The sequence below is a fragment of the Macrobrachium rosenbergii genome, chromosome 10 (genome assembly GCF_040412425.1).
Source record: "Macrobrachium rosenbergii isolate ZJJX-2024 chromosome 10, ASM4041242v1, whole genome shotgun sequence".
Taxonomy (NCBI): domain Eukaryota; kingdom Metazoa; phylum Arthropoda; class Malacostraca; order Decapoda; family Palaemonidae; genus Macrobrachium; species Macrobrachium rosenbergii.
In genome coordinates this window covers 24,965,053-24,988,033 of record NC_089750.1, presented here as the reverse complement: position 1 = coordinate 24,988,033, position 22,981 = coordinate 24,965,053, and the positions used below count along the sequence as shown (strand labels likewise).

The window sequence follows — 22,981 nt, the reverse complement described above, 5'->3', positions numbered from 1 at the left end:
AATATATGAAGGAACTGTTGAGGCAGCTCTCCTTAATGCAAAATGAAGTTGAAGTGCTGATACTGAATATGAATGAACGGAAGGTGTAGGTATATTTTGTTTGTGTGGTTTACGTGGCATACAGACTGAAGAGGGGAAAAATCGAGATAAGTGGAAGAAAAGTGACAAAAAGATAAGCGTCAGTGAAAGAATGGATCAGAGTATTTTTATATGGTTCGGCCATGTGAAAAGAATTGGGGGACAACAGATTAGTGAGCGCATGATCCAATGTGTTACGAGGAGAGAGAGAGAGAGAGAGAGAGAGAGAGAGAGAGAGAGAGAGAGAGAGAGAGAGAGAGAGAGAGACCCAGAAAATACTGGGTAGATGGAGACAAAGAGGTATAGGAAATGAAGCGTGCTCGAAATAAAGTGTTTCCACTACAGATGTGGCTGACTGTGTAAGTGGTTTGATGCACTACTGATGAGCCTTCTGTGTATAAATTTTCTTCACACGGGGGCCATTAGCAAATAACATTTAAAGTGTGAATATGGCAGTGATTAGTGTCTTGTATTTTTCTTCGGCGTCACACCATATTATGGAAAACAGCTAGATGCTAAAAAAAAAAAAAAAAAAAAAATAGACCCATATAAACCTCAATAAAAACAGGAACTATTCTTCAATAATGGTTAAGACGATTACCAACTGTAAAACTGGCACTGAACATTAACACAATAATATAAGTGATTCATTCGTATATAATATAAAGGGTTTGTCTGTATATGTAAGTATATGAATAAATCCTTAATTTCAGCGACGGATGGGAAGGGAAGCATTAGATAAAATAAACTGGCGACTGAGATAATGCTGTGATGTCGGGAGATGATAAGCAGTGGTGGGTTCTAGCTGGGGTTCGGGCACGCTGGTTGGCTGGTGGGTGTAGTGGTGCTGTTTCCAGCCAGTCGTAAGTCGCTGAGCTACCTGCCTCTTTTTTCTTTCTTTTTTTTTTGCCGGGGTAGGCTACCTGCCCCAGAGTACAATCTTGCGTGAGACGCAGTCAGCCTGACAGACTCAGTCAGTTGTTGGTGAATCGTGTAAGAAAGGTGACGTGCTATTTCCGCGGTCTTGTGCGATAAGTCATGAAGCCTCGTGGGAAAATGTATGTGTTACACCTTAGCCTGTATGTTATTTTGCAATGTTCTATGGGATACCAAGCATCTGTGCGGCAAACACGACAATGTAAATCATCGTGCTATATACAGGTAAGTTTGAGATTTCTTGCTTATCTGCGAATTACGAGATGTTTTTGCGTAAAACATTTCAACTGTTCTTCATACGTGGTATTCCTCCATGTCCGCTCTGACTTTCAAGCGTGATTTTACAACCTTGAGCGGTATTAAATTTTTGTTCATGTTGCAAGAGATTATCAGCCGTATATCGTGTTTATCAGCGGCGATAATATAAGTGCCATATTCCAATTTTAACTCGCTCTGTAATAACGAAAGCTAGGCTTACTTTATGGAAACTGTAAACGTGTCTTCTTGCATTTCCCAAAGAGATATTCTTAGATAAGAAACTCTATTACTAACGCAGCGTTTCACGATATGATGATAAGAGTCCTTATCTTCTAGTTACAAACATTCTCATTATAACAGGCTGATGAGTCAAAATGAAATTAATCTAATGGAATTAGCATTCGCTAAGTTTAAGGTTGCAACCAAATATATCTTAATTATTGATCAGTAATTTAGGCAGGTCAAATTCTTATGGATAGTCTAAGTTTTCCATTATGTGCAACACAAATATATGTACCGATGAAGAGGCATAGTTTCATAATAACAATTGATGCAACACGTCTTCCAACGCCTGAAACCACAAGGACTTCTCGTCAACCTCACCGCTTCCCTCATTCCCTCTCACGCAACAGCGGAAGGAAGGAATACCTTTGACAGAAATACAGTATCTGAGAGAAGTTTACGACTGACTTCGAATCCTTCCGCTGTTCGATGTCACCGCATGATAAGCAAAACTTCTAAAAGGTCAATAGCCTGGTCAGAGGTTTAAAACTCACTGAACCAGAACAGTTTTCTTGCATCACTGAATTTGGTTTATGCCTTTAATTCAAAAGGGAAAACGTTTATAAGCCAGGTTCGCCGGCTAAGTGTTTCAAAGGGACATTTTTCCTCCATTATAACAGCACCCCACTAATATAGACCCAAAAAGAAATAATATTAGCTATATAGAACTGTTCTCCTTTGTTAAAGGGATACTACAACATCTAAATGGTGCAAAATCATTTATCGTGGCCTACCGTTTGCAGTTGGCGTTCTGATGCATATCCGAAAAAAAAAAAGAATGGCAGAATTATAGCTGGCTCTAATGGTGCTAAAAGTTCAATGGAGAACTCGAATGAATATAAAACCATAAATCGGACGATTAAGGCACAACTTACAGTTTTAAGAAGTTTCCAAACTGATTGTGGCTTTTGTATCACCTAGCTCTTAAGACCATTAAGACCGTGTACAATAATTTTTTCTCATAAACGATTTGGTAACAGCTGCCTGAGTAAAAAAAAAATTAATAAATACATGAAAATGTCCATCTCAAAAGTTACCCTGCTTAGCTCATAAAAATCACGCGAATTCCAGTTTTAGAGAAAGTTAATTTCCAACGCCTGTCACGAACCGTTCGGAAGAAGATATTCTAATTTTCTTTTATAACTACCTGAGATTTTACAAACAACGGATTTCATCAGTAGTTTCCCCTTTAACACCTCAACCGAAAAACTTTACGAACTAATATGTAATTTAACAGAACTATTTTGAGACTCCTCCAAATTAAGTAAGCGGCCTTATTCACATTGAACGATAACGTTACGTAATATAATGCTTGTGCAGTAGCTGACTAGCTTCGGCATGAGGTGTATTACCTTATACCATTTCTATTTCCATGGTTGCTACTTATACTCGTACATCTCCTTACTAAATTAAAAAATCAGATTTTATTATCAAGACAGCCTTTGCTACAAAATCGCTTTCAATATTCCTTAAGTACTTCCCTTGGATTCTATTCAAGTTTTTTTTAATTAACACATGGAATCAATCAGGCATCGTTAACCAATTGTGGGTGATGTTAGTGACCTATATCTTTGGGCATAGACCGACCTGGGTTCTTTCCTCAAATGTGTCCGATGATAAATTTGCTCTTTGGCTGCTATGAACTTTATTTGGAATTATGACTAGATCTCTAATCTTTCTTTCACATTTTCCCCTTTGATGTAGTAATATGGCATGATATACACTTCAATTTCTGTGGATTTTACCAAAACGTGAGGTTTTTTATATTGTTATCCTATCGAGAATATTTAATTTTAAGTCCAAATGATTTTATAAAAGAATAGGAAAAGACACTAAATGTCAAATTTCAAATATCTTGGCCTAAAGTGGTCAAATGCATTCACAAGTAAAATTCCAGTTCACCGGAACATAATGTTCATTTACATTTTATATGAAAACCAGTATCCTTCACAGATCTCTTATTCAGAATTTAAATGGGTAATTTCAGTATAAAAGCCTTGACACTTTTTCCACCATACTCAATGTAACCTTTGGTATTTAATACGGCACGACAAGCGATGGAAAATAATTCGACGCAGAGAAACGTTTAGCATCGATTCTTTGTTTTCCCAGATGCCTGATGACCTTGGCATTATTTCAAAGCCGTTCTCAACCCGTGACGCTGAATAACACTTCTCCGCCATTCATCAAAAGCATGGAACATTCTCGAAACAGATACATTTATTTTCAGATGGACACTACCTCTCTCTTTACGTGTCCCTTTTGACCTTGACTGACAATGGCGGTCGTAAGCTCTTCCAAGTTTCTGCAGCACGTATCGTTTTTCTTTTTTTTCTCACAAACTATAGACATTTTGGTTATGCGGGTTTTGAACTACATATTTCAATAATGTTGTTAAATAACATTATTTTTAATTTTCTTCGACTTTCATACAATTAAATTCGTTCACTTCCTCAGTCAAGAGTAAACAGTGCATTACTCACCATCTGGCTCCGAAAGTTTTTTTTATAGATTTCTTTCCATTGCTCTTTTTCTTTATTTGTGTTCCTGACTTGCCCTTGACGAATCCCTAAATGGTGGTTTTAGTAATATTTGCTCAACTACCACAATTTTTACTTTTTATTGCTTGTTATTGATTAGGAGTTATTAAAAAATCCAGTAAGATGTCCACAGAGCAGCTGGCTCTGTGTATTCATTATTAAGATTGCCATCAACAATTAAGACATATCCCCCCCCCAACCCCCGTTTAAGAAGAAAAATTAATTCCTCAGACATTTTATCCAGAAAGGACCGAAAGATTTGGATACAAATCTTTTCCTAACTAATGAGACGCCTCATAGAACGGAAAAAAATTAGCATCGTAAAGAGGCTGCTATGTATGCATAGAAAACACTCCAGTTAACCTTTTATGGCTATCAGATGTTTATTTTTACCTTACTAACAAAGTAGCCATTTTTTATGACATTTTCGTGTCATAAAAAACCAAGAGTCCAGGTCAACAGCTGCGTTAGCAAAAAATTCAAGAGTGCGAAGACATCCAAAGGATAAAAGAACAAGATCTACTAATCGCTAACTGGTTTCAGCTGGTAGGGTTTCAAATGCTGGAAATTCTTGATAGTCATATATAAAGACGTTAGCACAGGTGATCCATGCAGATAAGGCTCCATCTTCCAAGAATGATATTACATGGCAGTAAAGGGGAAAAATGATTTAATTCAAAGAAAAAAAACAAATTATACAAGCCAACGTGTCTGCAGGAAAGAACGTAACAAAAAAGTATATGCACGCAACTTTGCCATCATAAAAAAGTTGGAGCAATGTCTATTTTATTTTATGAATATGTGACCAGTAATCATGTGAGTCCCTTGTGATCATCAATGACATCATTTGTAGTCCATGATTTGACGATGCCACATCTCGGTTTAGGATCAGTATCAGAAACAATTGATGAAAATGCTTGTACCCTTGGCGGTAGTTGACGATTTTCTTCGCAAGTCAGCTTTCTTTATCCCAGATATCTTATTTTTGTTAGATTTTTAGTAGAATCAGGAGAGTGGTGGCGCAAAGGACGATAAACGTTATTTTTATAATTATGATCTGCCATAAAATATTAAAACTGCCGAACAACACAACTCTGTATTATCATACGTATTGGAAAAAAATATAAAAGCAGATTAATACAAAGGCTTCAGCTTACCTTGTTCAAATTACCCACGCTAAGGATATTGTAGCAACTCTTAAAACCATCTGACTCTGCAATACCCATGTTTTAAGACTATTAACTCATTCGTCTGTATCAAGCGTATTAAACTCGTCCAAGCACATCAGCCTACGGCCAAGAATATTGTGGACATGCTCCACTTCCTGTTTTATTTCATGAAAAAGAAAAGTTTACATGCTTTTATAGTAACACACCATCAGTCATAAAACAGCCATAAAAAGGAGGGGTGAAAAACTTACAATGAAACTTCAGTATTAAAATTTGAGTGACAAAGCAAGAGTTTTCCATATACATGATTCTCCTTCGTGGTCTGGATTATGAAGTCGACGATTCAAGCCACACCGATTTTTTTATCATGATCTTATATCTTGCTGCTGCTAAACATTAGTTTACATCATAAATAAGATATCCTACAAATGACCATACCCTGATATGTCTGTTTCCATCCAAAATTGTAATATATATATATATATATATATATATATATATATATATATATATATATATATATATATATATATATATTATATATATATATATATATATATATATATATATATATATATGTATACACACATACATACATACATATATATATATATATATATATATATATATATATATATATATATATATATTTCAGTGCATGGCAAATCTTTATCTTCATGTAAATTAAATCAAACTCTCAATAATGTGATGACCATATCTGTTAAGGTACTCTTAAAATAGCTGACTCCCCGCCAGTGTATTCAAATCGAAAGACCGAACTTTTGGTACGATGAATCACTATCTTCTAATTATAACCCGAGTTGATGGTCAGCAAAACCTTTTATCTTAATTATCTGTCGTCCGATTTAAAAAATAAATATGCTTCTTTAGCGCAATCGAGTTTTCTGTACAGCGTATAATCAAGGCCACTGAAAATAGATCTCTCTTTCGGTGGTCTAGGTATAATGCTGTATGAGCCGCGGCCCATGAAACTTTAACCACGGCCTGTCCTATACCGTTGTCAGACCCACGATTATGGCTAACTTTAACCTTAAATATAATTTTAAAAAATACTGATGCTAGAGGGTTGCAATTTGGTATGTTTGATGATTGGAGGTTGGATGATCAACATACCAATTTGCAGCCCTCTAGCACAGTAGCTTTTAAGATCTGAGGGCGGACAGAAAAAGTGCGGACGGACCGGCAAAGCCGGCACAATAGTTTTCTTTTACAGAAAACTAAAAACACTTACTTAACGATACAACTTGATCGGAGAGAGGAATTCTAGCTATATCTCCTTCAGGAAAGAGAGATAAAACACTCCCTGATAAATCAGCTTTAGCACAAAGAAATGTGTGATGTATGCATACAAATAAACCCCTCCTGAAAAAAATATGTCGTTTATTACAAAAGAAAGAGTATTTAAACCACTTTACAAAAGGGTGCTTCATGGGCGTTACATATAGGTAGGGTCATTTAAAACGACTTTGAAGTAATATCCTATGTGTGTATGTGCATGTGTCTGTGTGTATCCATCCTCTCCTCTCAAACGACTGTATTGTTCCAAACTGATAGATAACCTTTAGCAAGGAGAGAGAGAGAGAGTTGGTGGAGGAGAGAGAGACCGAGGAAGAGCTAAGAGCTAATATTACTTATTAGTAAATCTCTCTTATAAAGGAGATAAATAACTCTTGATATATTACTGTCATTATAAAGAACGAAGTTAAATAGCTGTAGTGTCAATAGATAACAATTAAGAGAGAGAGAGAGAGAGAGAGAGAGAGAGAGAGAGAGAGAGAGAGAGAGAGAGAGAGAGAGAGAGAGAGAGATATATCTAGATAGATAACTTCTATCAATGTTAGTCGAACAAAAATTTGTTCAAATACCTCCTCTTCCAATATATTTTCATTAGTATCTCTGTAATTCCTAAACACGCGTGTTGCACAGCATTTCCCTGAATGCATGCTATGGTAAAATTTATATCCTGCTTGCGTATATTTAAACATTACAATAAATTTCTTAGGCACACAGTACGCGCTCCTTGTTATAAAGAGTAAGGGTAAACAAACAGGTATTTGCACACATTTCCTGGAAAACCTAGTGCGTTCCTGTTGTTTAAAAGAAAAAAAAAACTGTTGAAACTGGAAGATTAACAGCCAATGAAGCTCTCCTCTATGAGGTAAAAGCGTAGGGCTATTATTTATTTACAAAGTGAGACGAGAATGAGCTGCTGGTGTGACTATTCATATCCTGGTTGAAAGAAAAGGTAAGACTGATAGAGGCTGTAAAGACAGGGCTGAAAATGTGGCTGGAAATGAAATTAAGATGCGTTTGATTTGAAGGGAATTAGAAGAGAATATAACGCATAAAATAAGATATGGGCTAGGGATAACAAAATGTTTGTTGAGGGAGTAGATTGGGAGTGGATGATACGGGTACCCGGCAGTGTTTACATGTAATGGGGGATAGGAAGAGGGGAAAAAGCACAGGCAGTGTTTGCAGATAAAAAAGTATGAAAAAAAATTATCTGAGGTGCAGTTCCACAACAGAAAAAAGATCAAAGACAGGTATACAGGAGGACGGATAAGACAGTCAAAGCGAGAGAAAAGGAGGGGAATTAATAATCACAAAAGGAAGGTGAACGAGGAAGTTAGAACGATTAACAGACTTTTATACGGAAGTGGATGCAGAGAGAAAGTTAAATGGACAAGTGGCTTTAAGAATAAAAGATGCATATTTAAAAGATGTGTTCTGTAGTGAATGCACTTTTGCAGCGATGGAGTGAGTTTTTTACAAAATTTTTTTTCTTCTTTTCTTTGAGTACAGAAAAGAGGCATTGCAGTGCAGAATGATATCAGAAAGGGTTAGTGTTAGGTTGACCAAGCTTTGGAAAGTGACTCTTAAGGGCAAAGTGGGATAATAAAGAAATTGAAGAATGGAAAGCCAAAAGAGTTGATGGGTTTACAAGAAAGGAGCTGTGGTAGGGTTGTGACTGAGTGACTAACCAGGTTTTATAAGGCGAGGTGAATAATGGTTGCTTTTTACAGGGATAAATGTGAAGGTGTATTGTTGGTTTCTGATTGAAAAACTAAGACAAATGACGGAAAGACAGACAGGAGAAGAGCAATATGTGGTTTGGGAAAAGCTCAAGATAGAATAAATAGAGGCAATGTGGTGATTTGTACTGCTGTATTCTATAGATGCTCAGCATATGTACACGGAGAGTGACTGATTTGGTGTAAAACTGGGTTGAGATAAGGATTCTTTATAACACTAAGGCTGTTCAATCCACTTATGAATGACGTGACAGAAATCATGAAAATGGGAGGAGACTGGGTATAGTAAAGAGGCACAAAAAAAAAAATTATTAAAAGAGTCTGAATTTGTTTGCAAGAAGAGGAAATTGAAAATAAATGTGAGAAAGAGTAAGGTTATGAATGTATGGGAAGCACGAAGGCGGAGCAATAAATCTTAACCCTTTACCCTTTATTTCCAATCAGATTTTGATGACATGACCTGCTGAAATTTTTTGGGCGAGCTCCAACATGCCATTTTGTCTTTTTCTCTTTTATGTTTTGCATACTACGATACACTGCACGTATTCAGCTTCAAAATGAAACGAAAACCAGCATTATCTAATGAAAAATAGAATCCTAGCAAACGAAAAGGAGAAAAACATTGGTGTGTCCATATCTAGTCAGATTGTGCTTTGCTGCAAACGAAGTTTGGAACCTCCTAAATTCTCAATAAGTTAATGTGGATGTATGAGGAACAGAAGACATCGATGCTTATAGATATTTTGATTGAGCGTAATGAATGAGCGAAGAGATAAAAATGTAGCAGGGAGTGTCCAAAGTTTAGGAAGACTTTAACTGTCTGTGGAAGCCAATGTATAAAGGGTTGTTGAGCAAACTTGCCTTTATGCAAAGTGTGGATGTTGAATGCAAATGAAAGAACAATTCGGAAGCTGTTTATATGTAAGAACTGAAGGAGTAAGAAATGTCCAGAAATGTAGAAGTGTCCTGCAACAAGTTGGTCATTTTGTAAAAATGGGCGGCAATAGGTTGAGGAATGCAAACTTAAGAAATGTAGTACGACAAGATTTAGAAACGGTTGGATAGGTATTAGAAATGGTGGATCTAAATATCCAAGAAGTACAAAAGTGCTTGCAAGATAAGAAGTGTATAAGAGGTTCAACACACTACTGATGAGCCTTTTGTGTATTTGTGTAGGTGTATGAGGCAGCTAATGTGAAATTATTCTGAACAGGGTGCTCATCTACAATGTAATTGTCAAAGTATGATTGTGACAGTAAATGTTGCACTGTTTTTTCCTGGATCCACCTGTTTGAGGAGATAAATCAACATCGATATAATATATATATATATATATATATATATATATATATATATATATATATATATATTATATATGTATGTATGTATGTATACATATACATATATATATGTATTGTGTATATCCTAATCTATTTGCACTTCTGAAGGAGTGGTAGAATTCTGTTTATCCTACTGATTGCCATGACCTAAGAGCTTTTATTATTCACTTCTGAATCTGGCCTATAGATGAGGCCACGCATAATTCTGACAAACTTCTATATAGTATCACTGGTTCCCCCGGTGTTATAACCAATACTATGGACCCTCCAATTGGGACTTCTGAACTTTTTTTTAAGTTTCTTTAACCTTTAAAACTAAATACTCTGCCCCAAATGTGTCCTAACTTTATAAAATATATATTAAATCTCAAGCAGACTGGAATGGGAATTTTGAGTGTTCTTTCACTTCTGAGTTTGTATAAGGAGGCTGGGTTTATCTCTGGAAAATAAATGGCGGGCTACTCTTAATTTTGAACTTTTGCGCTTTTTTTTTTTATTGCAGACTAGACACTTTCTCTTTTGTCAAACTAGGAGGTTCTGTCACTCACTGTTCAAAGAAAAATATAGCACTTTTGGCTGACGTGCTTGTCAGTAAGCACACATGACTTGTTGAGCTTTTCAGTTCCGTGAAATTAAGAATCTTTTACTCAGCCTTGATGCATACGTAGGTGTAGACCCAAAAGGTCCTTTTCCCTTTGCTCTTTTGTGTGAAAATTGCTGCTTATCGCTCCAAAGCCGTCTGTTATTTTTCGTAAGTTAGTCAGGAAGTGTTCTCTTTGTACTTGTTTGAGAACAGATAATTCTAATTCATTAGGACTGCTGATTACTTCCCATTTTCTAAAACTCCCAAATTATCTAAAGTTTCTGAATGTCTGTTAGCATAGCGTCTATAAACATATACTAAAAACACTCTCCAGTTCAATTGCCGGTCTTTAAGAAATCCCTATATCCTGGCCATGAAGCTTGCATGACGGGGAAATAATTGGTAGTTAGCAGACCATTTCTTAGTATTTTTACTGAAATTTTTAGTGAACAGATTGTCAAGAACAGTTGTTGATGGGCTTTATACTGACTACAGGAATGTAATCTCTCCCGTACGATAGGATTCTTGGTCCAATACTTTTATACTATATATAAAGTATGATATGCGGTTTGGCCTTCGCATCGATCCCATCTTATTGTGGTAGCTGAATCTCTTAACAGAGATTGAATTTAACTTAGTGAATAGTGCAACTTTAAGTGGGCTGAAGTTAAACCCGATCAAAACTAAAAGTATAAAAATTAGCAGGTCTAGGACATTTGACCTCTTCACCCCACCCCCAAACAACCCAGATGTTTTAATTGACATCATTTCTTTCATCTACATGCAACTCATTTAGGTGTCAGTCGGCTGCAAATTCACTTACGAAAAACTTGTCCAACTATCTCTCGATACATTGCGCAAAAGCTTCCTAGATTTGGAGACTTGTCTTCCTAAGCATACTACTCAAGATGTTGTTTTGATCATTATTTTATAATTCTGATTATCCTTTGCATTTACATCTTCCCAGACTATACCATCCACCACGTATTACTAGATAGGCTATGCAATTAATTCTACGATCTACCTTTTCTTCTGTGGGGTTCAATACCGCAAAGTTTCCTAGAAGTTTCACTCCTATTACGAATAAATTGTGGGATGGTCTCCCTAATCCTATAGCTAAATCACTGTAACTTTAGAACTTGTCTGTTGTGCAGGCTGACATGAGTCTCATTTCACAGTTTGGTATATGTCGTATTCACTTTACTTTTGTTATTTTTCTTCTTTGTTTTTATTTTATCTTACCGCATTTGTCTTATTTTTCTATTTCTCTTTCAAAGTTCATTCTTTCCTTTTCAATTTACGTTTTTTGTTTTGGACTGCTTTCCCTATTGTGGCCGTTGGTCTCGTACTTTCTGCTTTTCATACTATGGTTGTATCTTAGCTTAGAATAATAATAATGATTATAATAATTTATATATGTAATACATAATTTTATAAACGTAGTAAATCAGTTTCCTAGACACCATTAACATAGCATTTATATAGCGGAGAGGCAACACCTACGCCTTATTTATTTTTCTTCACTTTATGAATTTCTTTGGCAATTTATTTACTGCCTTGACTTCACCCCTCACCCTCGGCCGCCTGTTCCATCTAATCATCTTATCTTGACAATAAGAACCCGGTAACGATAACATGTAAATATATCACGCATAGAGCTAAACGTCCTGTAGTAAGTCTACTTTGATGCTGAAACCTAAGCAACATTTTCCTAACTGGAAAATTTCAAATTATAAATAAATTGATGACTGGGATTTTTTTGTGCACGCGTGTATTTTAGATTATTATAACAGGGACTTTGGCGAAAGTGGACAATCGTGCTCACGGCAGCTACTTCAAACAAAAGACATAGATTAATCTAGAGGAGAGAGGAAGAGTGAAACCGAACGTTCCAGAACAGTCGAAGTTAAATGAAATGAGTTCAGTAAATGAATTATGCTTGTTCATCTTGCAGATTTTGAACCTAATTTCAAATTCTCCTTACTTTTGCTAACATCCACTGAAATTTAACCCAAAGTACTATGGTTAGCTATTTTTTTTGTTTTTGCCAACGGTGTTAAGATCTATGCCGTACCTTTTAATTTTCTGTTTGCCCTTCAAACTAATTCTAAAATTTCTCCGCGGAATTTGATCATATATTCTGAAGAACTTCTTGTTTACTTCATTTTTAGATCAAAAAGAAAAAAAAATCTGCCATAAGTGAGCTCTTAAAGTCCATCAACTTGCAGGATTCCATTGGTATCCGGGCAAGTAATGGGATCTGGTGAAAAAAAAAGAGGGAAAAAAAAGGTGTTCATAACTGCTGGTCTTTTGGAGTTTAATTATGTCAGTCTACAGTATCAACGTCAAAATTCACATTTTTCTTAAACAGAGACGCACAATCGACAGCAAGTCTGATTTTTAATGAAGAAAAAAAAAAAAAAAAAAGATACCAAAATCGATACGCGATAGCAAAAAATGCTCGTGACAGTGCAGGAGCCACGGAGGTTTGCGGAGGCAGATTGAAAGGGTTAAAAGCAAAAAGAAGCTGCATGTATTTTTCAACTATTTTTGCGTAATATTTTTTAAGGAAACAGTATCGATTCTGTCAGCTGCTAAAGAACTTACCTTGGGTTACTGAACGTTTTACAGGAATTAATAATCATCAGCTAGAAAGTCATTCGAATTTTTAATAAAACATAATCCACGATACTGTAAGACAATGGATGTAAATCATCAAATAAATATTTTCACCACAAAGAATTGTACTCCCTCCCATTAGTAATATTTCTTAGGCCGATTTGTTAGGCTTATATCCTCAAGAGCTCCGTCTATAACATGACTTATTCTCCACTTCAGTAGCTTATGGCGATGAATATACAACAGTAAGAAGTAAACCAAAAGCATCTTTATGGATAGAAAGAATATAACAGCAGTACTGCACGCACAATGAGAGAGAGAAAGAGAGAGAGAGCCGGTGTAATTCCACTGTATCTGACGAACTTAGCAAGGCCCCATAACGTTTACCATTCACTGGGATTACGGCAAGAGATGATCTTACATAAACATCATTTTCTTGCGAGGACCCCTACCTAATTTTCATTTATGAAAAGTCCTTCTTTCCGAATATGTGAAATAATGATCAGTTTTACTTCCTGTTCGACAGAAACCTGCCACCAAACGATTTAATGAGATCCTGGAATGTGGACAGCCATACTCTTTAAACTAGCAGAGTCTCTGATGAACTTTATGCCAGTTAAACAAGACATGGGTCTGTCACAAGGGAAGAAAAAGAAAACAAAACTACCTTGAACAGCGCGTTCCAGATGAGGCCATCCTTACCTCTCGTGTTGGAAGGGGTCCCCGGTGTTCCATTAACGACACTGACTAATATCCGGCACTTCCTCATAAGGACATGCAACGTTCAGATAAACTTGTTCGACCAAAGAAAACGTGTACAAATGGTAACTCATTCTCAGTGAATTACTTTATAATTAAAGGTTCACGACATATGAATCCTAAACCACTCAAATCCAAGTCATAAGTCGTGACAATAACGTGGGAAAGTTTTTAACGCTTACTGTAATATTACTCGTCAGAGAAGACATCAGTATCTAATGCTTCTCTAAGCGGCAAAGCTTGCAATTGACCATTCCATCTGTTAATTTACGTTGGTCATGCCATGTACATTAGATACTGCATCCATTCACAAGTGAAGGTCCTAAACATGAAAGGAAAAGCTAAATCTACCGATGAAATGTTGATATTCAAACTATGATATATTCAAATGTTATTCTGATAACATTTGAATTAACGGAAAAAGGTTCAGTAACTTGTGGTTTTCATAAATCTGTGGTGAGAGCACTTGAAAACCTCATGACAAGTTCATTTTTCACTCTTTTTATTTTCTTTTCTGGGATCTCTTTTCTGAGGTTTTCTCATATCGCCATAACTGAACACTCTAGGCAATTAATTATTTAAAAAATTAACATTTCCTCCCATTCATTTTGTAAGAATGTTTTTCTTCTGTTAAGACACTTTAATGCAAACCATGGTAATGGAGAAAATGACACTGAATATCTACGTTACTAAGCTAAAATTCATTATTTCAAGGATATCCCTCTTTATAATGCCTATTCAAAGTCAGGGTTTGGTAGTGATTTGGGTTATACAGTATATGAGCGAGAAACGTAGTGGGTCATACGGTACGGCTGGGCCACTCAATATGCAAAAATACTGTACTTCTGCATATCATCATGATACCACATTTATTGATCAAAGGGCATTGTGCTCGTCCATGACTAGTGTTCCACCTCGTCCTTGTGTTCAAAACGACCTTGAAATTAGATGAAGCTTTATGTATATGTATATGTATATACATTGAATACAACTATTTTCTAAGGTGTAAGTTACTGTTATTATCATCATCATTTAAAAATATCTTCAAAGTTATGATATACTTTTCCCTCATGTTTCTTAGCAGAGACATCATATAGAATGATGACGTGCTGTCATATGTGAGTACTGTTAAGTTTTTGTAAAAGATATTCCTTATGTTAAACATATTAGGTTTATTAATAAAATTTCAGTGTCAAAAGATCTTTTACCTCAAGGGTTACAAAATATCGGTATTATCTTCTGATGCTTTACCTGCATATTTTCCTCAAATACTTCACAGACGGCAAGAATAACTAAGGATATTTTTTTTCATGAATCGTACTCACACATCTACTAACTAGGCGCAGGTTGCCATCATTCTCTTCGGGAAAAGCCTACTCTCCATTTGTTTAACGTCTGTTGTGCAATTTCAAGAACATACTCTACGGAATTTCTGTTACTGGTGAAGAGTTATATTTATGAATGTAATGACGAAAGGAAAATATATTTCATTTTGTCCCGTGCTATGATATACTAATTTGCAATTTACCATCTGACCGAAATCAGAAAAAACCTTCACTTTAACAGCAAAAATACTTCTCAAGATGCTTCAGATTCTGAAAAATACAGTCATCAGTTATCAAGAAGTATTGCATACTGGCAGATAATACTTTGCCATTCGACGGACTTCTTCTCACATTATAATTCCAGCTCAAAATGTACATCATGACTGACAAGGTCCCTGGAGGGCTGACCGCAACAATACGAGAAAACAACCTTGAGCGGTTCAGTGCGGAAATGGACTTCCTGGACTTGAACAGTTGATTTAGTCTTTTTATTCCGAATATATTAAAAGAATAATAATAATTCGTAACTGGGAATACGAATATCGCCAAAGCCATCCGTTGGAATTAGGCCTATATGTCGTTCTGAATACTTACAAAAGAAAAATTCGTGTATAACGGTATTTTGGTCAAAATAGTCCCCTGCAGCGTATAGTCATCTGCACGAAATTCTAATGGCGGTGAGTGTTATGTCAGCAATGTTATTCTTTGGAAAGAATTGCTAACAGTATGAAAAAAAGGTTATTCTTTGGAAAGTATTGCTAACAGTATGAAAAAAAGGGTAAGTCGCAAAGACAAAGAGCACTGTGACTCTTGAAAACATGTATATCAGGTGAGTGTTACCAGTATATTTTAGCTGAAAGTAAAATGAGAGATCATATATTAACTAGACTGTTTTGCAGAATGTTGAACATGGAAAAAAAGGATGATGGTTAAGAAGTGAAAATCAGAGCATAAGTACCAAAGAAAGGTGACCTGACTGGATGTGGTAACCATAACGACATTGCACTTGCATCAGATGTGATGAAAATATTCAAATATGCTCATTCTCATTAGGCTGTAAAATGATGATGATAATGGTCAGATATGAACAAAGGTGGTTATAGACAAGGCAGGGTTTGTATACGTCAAATATTTGTGCTAGGACATTTTGCAGCAATGTATGGAATTAAATATCCCCTTGAAGGCATCTGATAGAATCCACCTACCAATATTATGGAGGGATTTGCATCACTATATTTCTTTATTTAAATATGTAAAGCTCAGTGAGCGTTTCAAGAAATGAATTCGAAGCAAAATTCACTGTTATGACGCGTGTACTGTAAGCCTTTACATAGATTTCATTGCCGTTACATGGATTCTATCGTGAAAAAGTGGTTGGAGAGGGAAAAGAAAGTTTAGATTGGAGTATCGACAGAAACCTGAGACCGAGTACGTAGATGAAGGTAATTTTAATCAGCAAAACGCCAAAAAATTGACAAAACTTGCTTAAAAGAATGCACCAAACATAATACATACACAAACTCTAATATATATATATATATATATATATATATATATATATATATATATATATATATATATATATATATTAGATCTATGATGCTATAGATCGTTTAATATACAATTTTTTATTTCCAAATTTTATACAGCCTGCCCACTATTTGATTTTCCTGTTTGTGGTCTTTTACCAAGTTCCGATTCAAAAGAAGGTTATAACAATAGTCACTTAATTGTTATATTTATAATGGTAGTAATAAAAAAGAATATCATTATTATTCTTCAATGCGTGAAAGGCAACTTTACTGATCAGCTTAACTCCATCTAGTGTTATATATATATATATATATATATATATATATATATATATATATATATATATATATATATATATATATATATATATATATATATATGAAAATAAGAAGGCCCATAAAACACTATTTAAACGTTGAAACCATATATTTCGGGCACTTGTTTCTGTGCCCCTGTTCACTGGTAGAATATGGACAGGTGGAAAGTTACAATGGTATATATACAAAAACATGAAGGTGTGGCCTTAGGCCTCCGATGTTAAGGAGGTGGCGTTTCTTAAGAAGGAGGAGATTGACCAAATTCCTAGTGGTTTTGGCCTCATTAGCTCCCGTTTGGCGATGGATCTGGCGGTCGCGTTTCTTGGGTCATCTTCTTCAAAAGGGGTCCGAGGATTAAGGTGTCAATGGCGTCCGATTTCCAATGTCCTCCTGACAGGTTCATATTGTTGGTTTGATTGATGATAGCAGATTCCAGCATCTTTCTTTTGTACGGACAGCTACTCTTGAAAACCAACTCCGCCCCACTCCAGTTAATGACATGCCCTGTATTTCTAATATGTAGGAAAATTCCCGAACTCTCCGAAGCGTAACGTACTGATCTTTTGTGCTCTGTTATTCTTTGCGAGAGCGATCTACCTGTCTCGCCTACATAGATGTCATGACAATTACTACACGGTATCTTGTAAACTCCGGCTTCTTCCTTTGTTATTTAAGTATACGTTAACGAGCGAAACTCCCGATGGATTTGGGATAATGGAAAATGAAAGGATTATTAGAACTGAGTTGCTCGGTGGCCTTTTGGATGTTTTCATCGTATGGAAGCTTTATTTTGTTGTTGAAATCTATTTGTCTGTTGTGAGTGGACCTCTGTAGTATATTTTATTTGCTTTATTAATAGCCCTCTCGATAATGTGTGGTGGATAGAGCAGTTATGTTAGGTGTTGGCGGATCGTGTTAAATTCTTGATCCAGGTACTCATTTGAACATATCCTAAGTCCTCTGAGGAATAGGTTGCACCCTACCATGATTTTTACGGAGACGTCGTGGTAGCTTAAGAAATGAATGTAGGAGACAGCGAAGGTGGGTTTTCTATATACTGTAAATGCATACCTGTTCTGTTTTCTTATGATCAGTACATCTAGAACGGCAGTTTTCCGTCCTTTTCCCATTCTGTTTTAAATTTTATGGTCGGAACTAGCGAATTTAGCCTATTAAAAAATTCATTAAAGTCCCCCCAGCTATTGTCCCAGAAAGTAAAGATATCATCTACGTATCTAAGCCAGATCATATTATGGGGTTTGATAGACGACAAAAGTTCTGTTTCGAAATATTCCATGTACAAGTTTGCTAGAAGGGGTGATAGGGGACTTCCCATGCTACAGCCAAATTTTTGTTTGTAAAAATTACCATTGAAAGAAAACACGTTGTTAGTTACACAGAGGTTGATAAGTTTTAAAGTTTTATCTATGCCAAGAGGAAAATGGTCTTCATATGGTTGTAACTTCCTCTCTAAGAAAACAACACGTCGGCAATCGGGACTTTAGTAAATAATGAATCGACGTCTAGACTGAGCAGTTTGATGTTGTTTGAGGGGATGTTTAAACTATTAAATTTTTGTATGAAATCTTCTGCATGTTTGACGTGGGAGGATGAGAAGGTTCCTAGAAAGGGTGATAACAAGTCTGCGAGAGCCATTTTGATAATTTGTACATGAAAGAGCCCTGCTAGATATTATGGGGCGTAAAGGAATCCCATCTTTATGTGTTTTCGGAGGCCGTAAAAATAGGGGAGAGAGGGTTGATTACCTTGAATGTCTCTAGTAATTCTATGTCTTTTTTATTGCCCCCTATGGTTCTAACTGATTTGTTAAACTGAGCAGCAATATTTGTTGTGGGATCAACCTCTGTGTAACTAACAACACACAATCACCTGGGTTCGATCCCGACGTGAGTCAGAAATTTATTTCTGTTCCACACGTGATTGTGTGTTGATGATTTCTATCTTATTCACTCAGAAGGGATAATTCGAATTAAATGCTGTCTATTGGGTCATTGCTGAGTCGGGAAGTTGGGGAAAACTCCTGGTATGCAAGACAGTTTGCTTGCCCAGGTAATTCCTTAAAACAGTTGCTCTCAATCTCAATTCCAACTTTAGACTTGTTTGGCAAAGTGGATAGCGCCCTTGCTTTCCACCTGAGAGACCTGGGTTCGATCCTGACGTGAGTCAGAAATTTATTTCTGTTCCCACACGTGATTGTGTGTTGATGATTTCATCTTATTCACTCAGAAGGGATAATTCTGAATTAAATGCTGTCTATTGGGTCATTGCTGAGTCGGAAGTTGGGAAAACTCGCTGGTATGCAAGCAGTTAGCTTGCCCAGGTAATTCCTTTTGGTGCAGTTGCTCTCAGGTTCCAACTTCTTTAGACTTGTATGGCCTAGTGGATAGCGCCTGCTTTCCACCTGAGAGACCTGGGTTCGATCCGACGTGAGTCAGAAATTTATATATATATATATATATATATATATATATATATATATATATATATATATATATATATATATATATATACAGGGGTGTTTGAAATATATATATATATATATATATATATATATATATATATATACATATATGTATATATATGTATATATATGTATATATATACATATATATATATATATATATATATATATATATATATATATATATATATATATATATAATATATATATATATATATATATATATATATATATATAATATATATATATATATATATATATATATATATATACATGCATACATATATATAGGTATATATATATATATTTTTGTATGTATATATGTCTTCTTCTTCTTCGTTTAATGTGCTTTTTCCATTTTTCATATGGGGGTAAGCATGATGCCTTCTTTTGAAGGACTTTTTGATTTTATGTTGGGGTAGGCCGTAGCCTCGATCGGCTGCCCTGCCTGACATCGCTTAGACCCCAGTAGCACATGTGTATATGTATCATGCCAAATCCACAGCTCCCTTTCCCCCAGCAGCGAGGAGACGTGAGCGGTTTAGGCCGACAGTTCGAGATGTGTGAGGCATCTGTTATGTTTTTAGATGTTGGAGTGGCTTTGTTTGTGTGTGTATTAGTCTGTAACACCCATTTGCTTTCAGCAAACCTATCCTTTCATTACATACGTAATCCTGGGCTGCCTACACGGATAGCAAAGTGTCCGCCCTCTGACCGACCGGCTGCAGATTTGAACCCACGAAACAGACGTCTTATGAAGTCCGAGTCTGCTGCTTTACCGACCGAGCCATCGAGGCTCCTTATGTATATATATATATATGTATGCATATAAATTTCAGCATTATACTGCATTCACACCTACTGCTGAACCATGGATGAGCATCCTGTGGAGAAGAGTACATTAGCCATTTCATGCAGCTATGCAGAAAGCTCACCAACAGTATGTGGAATTCCCCATGCATATATATATATATATATATATATATATATATATATATATATATATATATATATATATATATATATATATATATATATATATATATATAATGTCTTCTTTGACTTCAGCATTACTCATTTCTGTATGGGGTTGCTGTTTCCTATCAGCCATTCGCCACCTTCCTCTGTCCAGTGCATCCTGACTTCTTAAACTTTTCCCCAGCATGCCATTTGCTATTTTGTCTTTACATCTAAACTTCTCTTTCCATCCACCTCTATGTTCATAAGCGTTTTATATACATGACCCTCTTCTCTCCACATATACATGACAAAACCACCTTAGTCTTGGGGTTTTTTCAATACTTCCTCTACCTTAACTGTTTCTCTACCTATATATATACATATTTACATATACATATATATATATATATATATATATATATATAAGTATATTGTTTGTATATAATATATATATATATATATATATATATATATATATTTATATATAAAAGCTGTTTGTATAAATTTGGCAAAAATTCAAACCGCCTGACAGACCCAGAGAAAATTTTGCACACGGCCTCTATGTCACCCCAGAAAGGTTTTTACATCAAAATCAAACCCCTACCCCGTGACAGACATTCAAACACAGACAAAACAAATGAAATTTTCATTTTTACGTCACCTTTTCCTTCAGTTTTCTGGGTTTATTCTCATTTTTTACCTGACACTTCACCTTTTCTTCTGGTGCTGCCAGAAGTATGATTAACCTACAACAATAAATTCCCTATAACATCAATTTTTTATCAGATTTTATGTGAATTTTGATCATAATTTATGATAATTAATATAATTGTTTATTACCCCGATAAAATCTACATTGAAAACTAAATTGATTTCTTGCCTTAGTAAGCAAAGCTGAGTCCGTACATGCATAGTAGCATCTTAACGCAATGATTTCAGCTAGCCCGTTCATATGGTTGAAGATGTTATATGATATAATAAGTAAATAATCACATTCCCTTTTTGCATACGGTGTTAAAATGGTCCTACACTCAATCCTATGTTATTTATTACATGAAACATCTTGTAGGAAGAACAACACGTTGTTGGCTGTGCTGGAATAATCAAAATATCACCGTGGACACTCCAGCGGTTGGAATTAATTATTGTTCGAATTGGCAAAAAACTTCACTGAATATGGAAGATCAGTATCTTTTCACGTTGCTTAGTACTGATTGCCTGGAAGATAATGACTGAAAATTCTAGATTAAAACTTTACAGGAATGCAGATCTTTACATTTGGAAATCTTTTCTGAAAGGCACTTGGAGGGTAAATGTATCAGATGCAAATAAGTATTTAAAAATGGCAACTACTGCACTTCGAGTAACTCAAAGTGCTCACAGCCTACACAACACGTCAATCATACATGGTAAGGAATAGTATTCCCATCATTTAGGAAAATAAAATTATTGTTTATGGTTATATATTCGAATGATATATATTCATTTCTATCTTTTATCGTGTATTTATTCAAAAAATTATTCATGATTACGTTATTGTGCGAATTGACCAAGTTTATAGATGCCGTATTATGTGTAACTTTATATACAATTCTATGTTAAGGAATTTGATGTCATTGTAAAGATAATGAGTTGTAACTTATTATGTTACGTTAAAAACATCCCTAAAACCAATCTAAAAAATATGTATCATGAGTTGAAGTTAGCCGTATAGGAAAGTGTTTTGCCACTTTTTTTTTTTTAATATGAGGAGGGGTGGAAGACTAACTCTTGCAGAATTCATTTAATAATAGGAAAGAAGTAAAAAGGCATAACAGAGTATAGACTAAATATTTCCTACTGAAAAGTAACATTTATTCTCATACAATATTAATGAATATGTTTAAATTAGAACTGAAGAGTTGGTTCAGTTTTTTTTATAAATTGGATGGTGAAGTTTATTTCATTATAGTAACACATATCATAAAAAGACATCATTGGCCTAGGCCTAAACCAAATTGTCTGTATCACATGGAAATATTGTTTTTTTGGACTTATAATGGCCTACAAACAGCTTTAAGGGTCTAACAGTGAAATGAGTAAGCCTATACATAATTTATTTCATATTCTGAGATGCTTCCCAGATGAAATCTGGCAAACTGTCATGAAATTGGCGTTAACCTGATGAAAGGTCACAGAAGCAGTTTAGGCAAATCTGTCATGAAAGTGGACTGTTAACACGTGTTTTAATAACCTGAACTTGGGGGGTGTAGTCAAAACGAGAGAGAGAGAGAGAGAGAGGTAAGAGAGAGAGAGATCAGAGATATTATCTGTCATTCAGAGTGGTAGCACTGGGTTGGTCAGCTATAGCCGATTCACTTAAGGTAGATTCCTGGGCCCAAGAGACGTTTTTGGCGGCCTCTGATTGGCTGGTACTGGGAGGTATGCAGCTCGATCACAGTTACATTTTAAAGCTCAGAAAACTTGTTGTCTATTTATCTCACGTAACAAGATAAGAAAGTTCTGATTTTGTACAACTAAATCGTGATTTTCGGAAACCAGGCAGATCTCACAAAGGAATGTAAAAAGTGAAGAGAACTGACAGAAGATGCAAATAAAATAGACTTGTGTTTCCATAACATGAATACGGGTGTTTTAGATGCATAGGAGAAGAGAAAAAAGAATATCGAGAGAGCATCCGTAGACTCAGAGAGAGAAGAGGTGATCTGAAACAGAGAGAACTTTGAGAGAGAGAGAGAGAGAGA

General features: G+C 35.5%; 1 protein-coding gene across 1 annotated transcript in view; it reads left to right on the top strand.

The window, feature by feature from the left end:
- The first annotated feature begins 796 nt into the window (after nt 1–796).
- The window catches only part of LOC136842291 (uncharacterized), a 289,840-nt gene continuing 267,655 nt past the window's right edge, over nt 797–22,981 (top strand). Inside the window, 1 exon segment of the mRNA XM_067109551.1 lies at nt 797–1,239. Coding sequence (XP_066965652.1) covers nt 1,117–1,239 — 123 coding nt within the window. The 5' untranslated portion in view covers nt 797–1,116.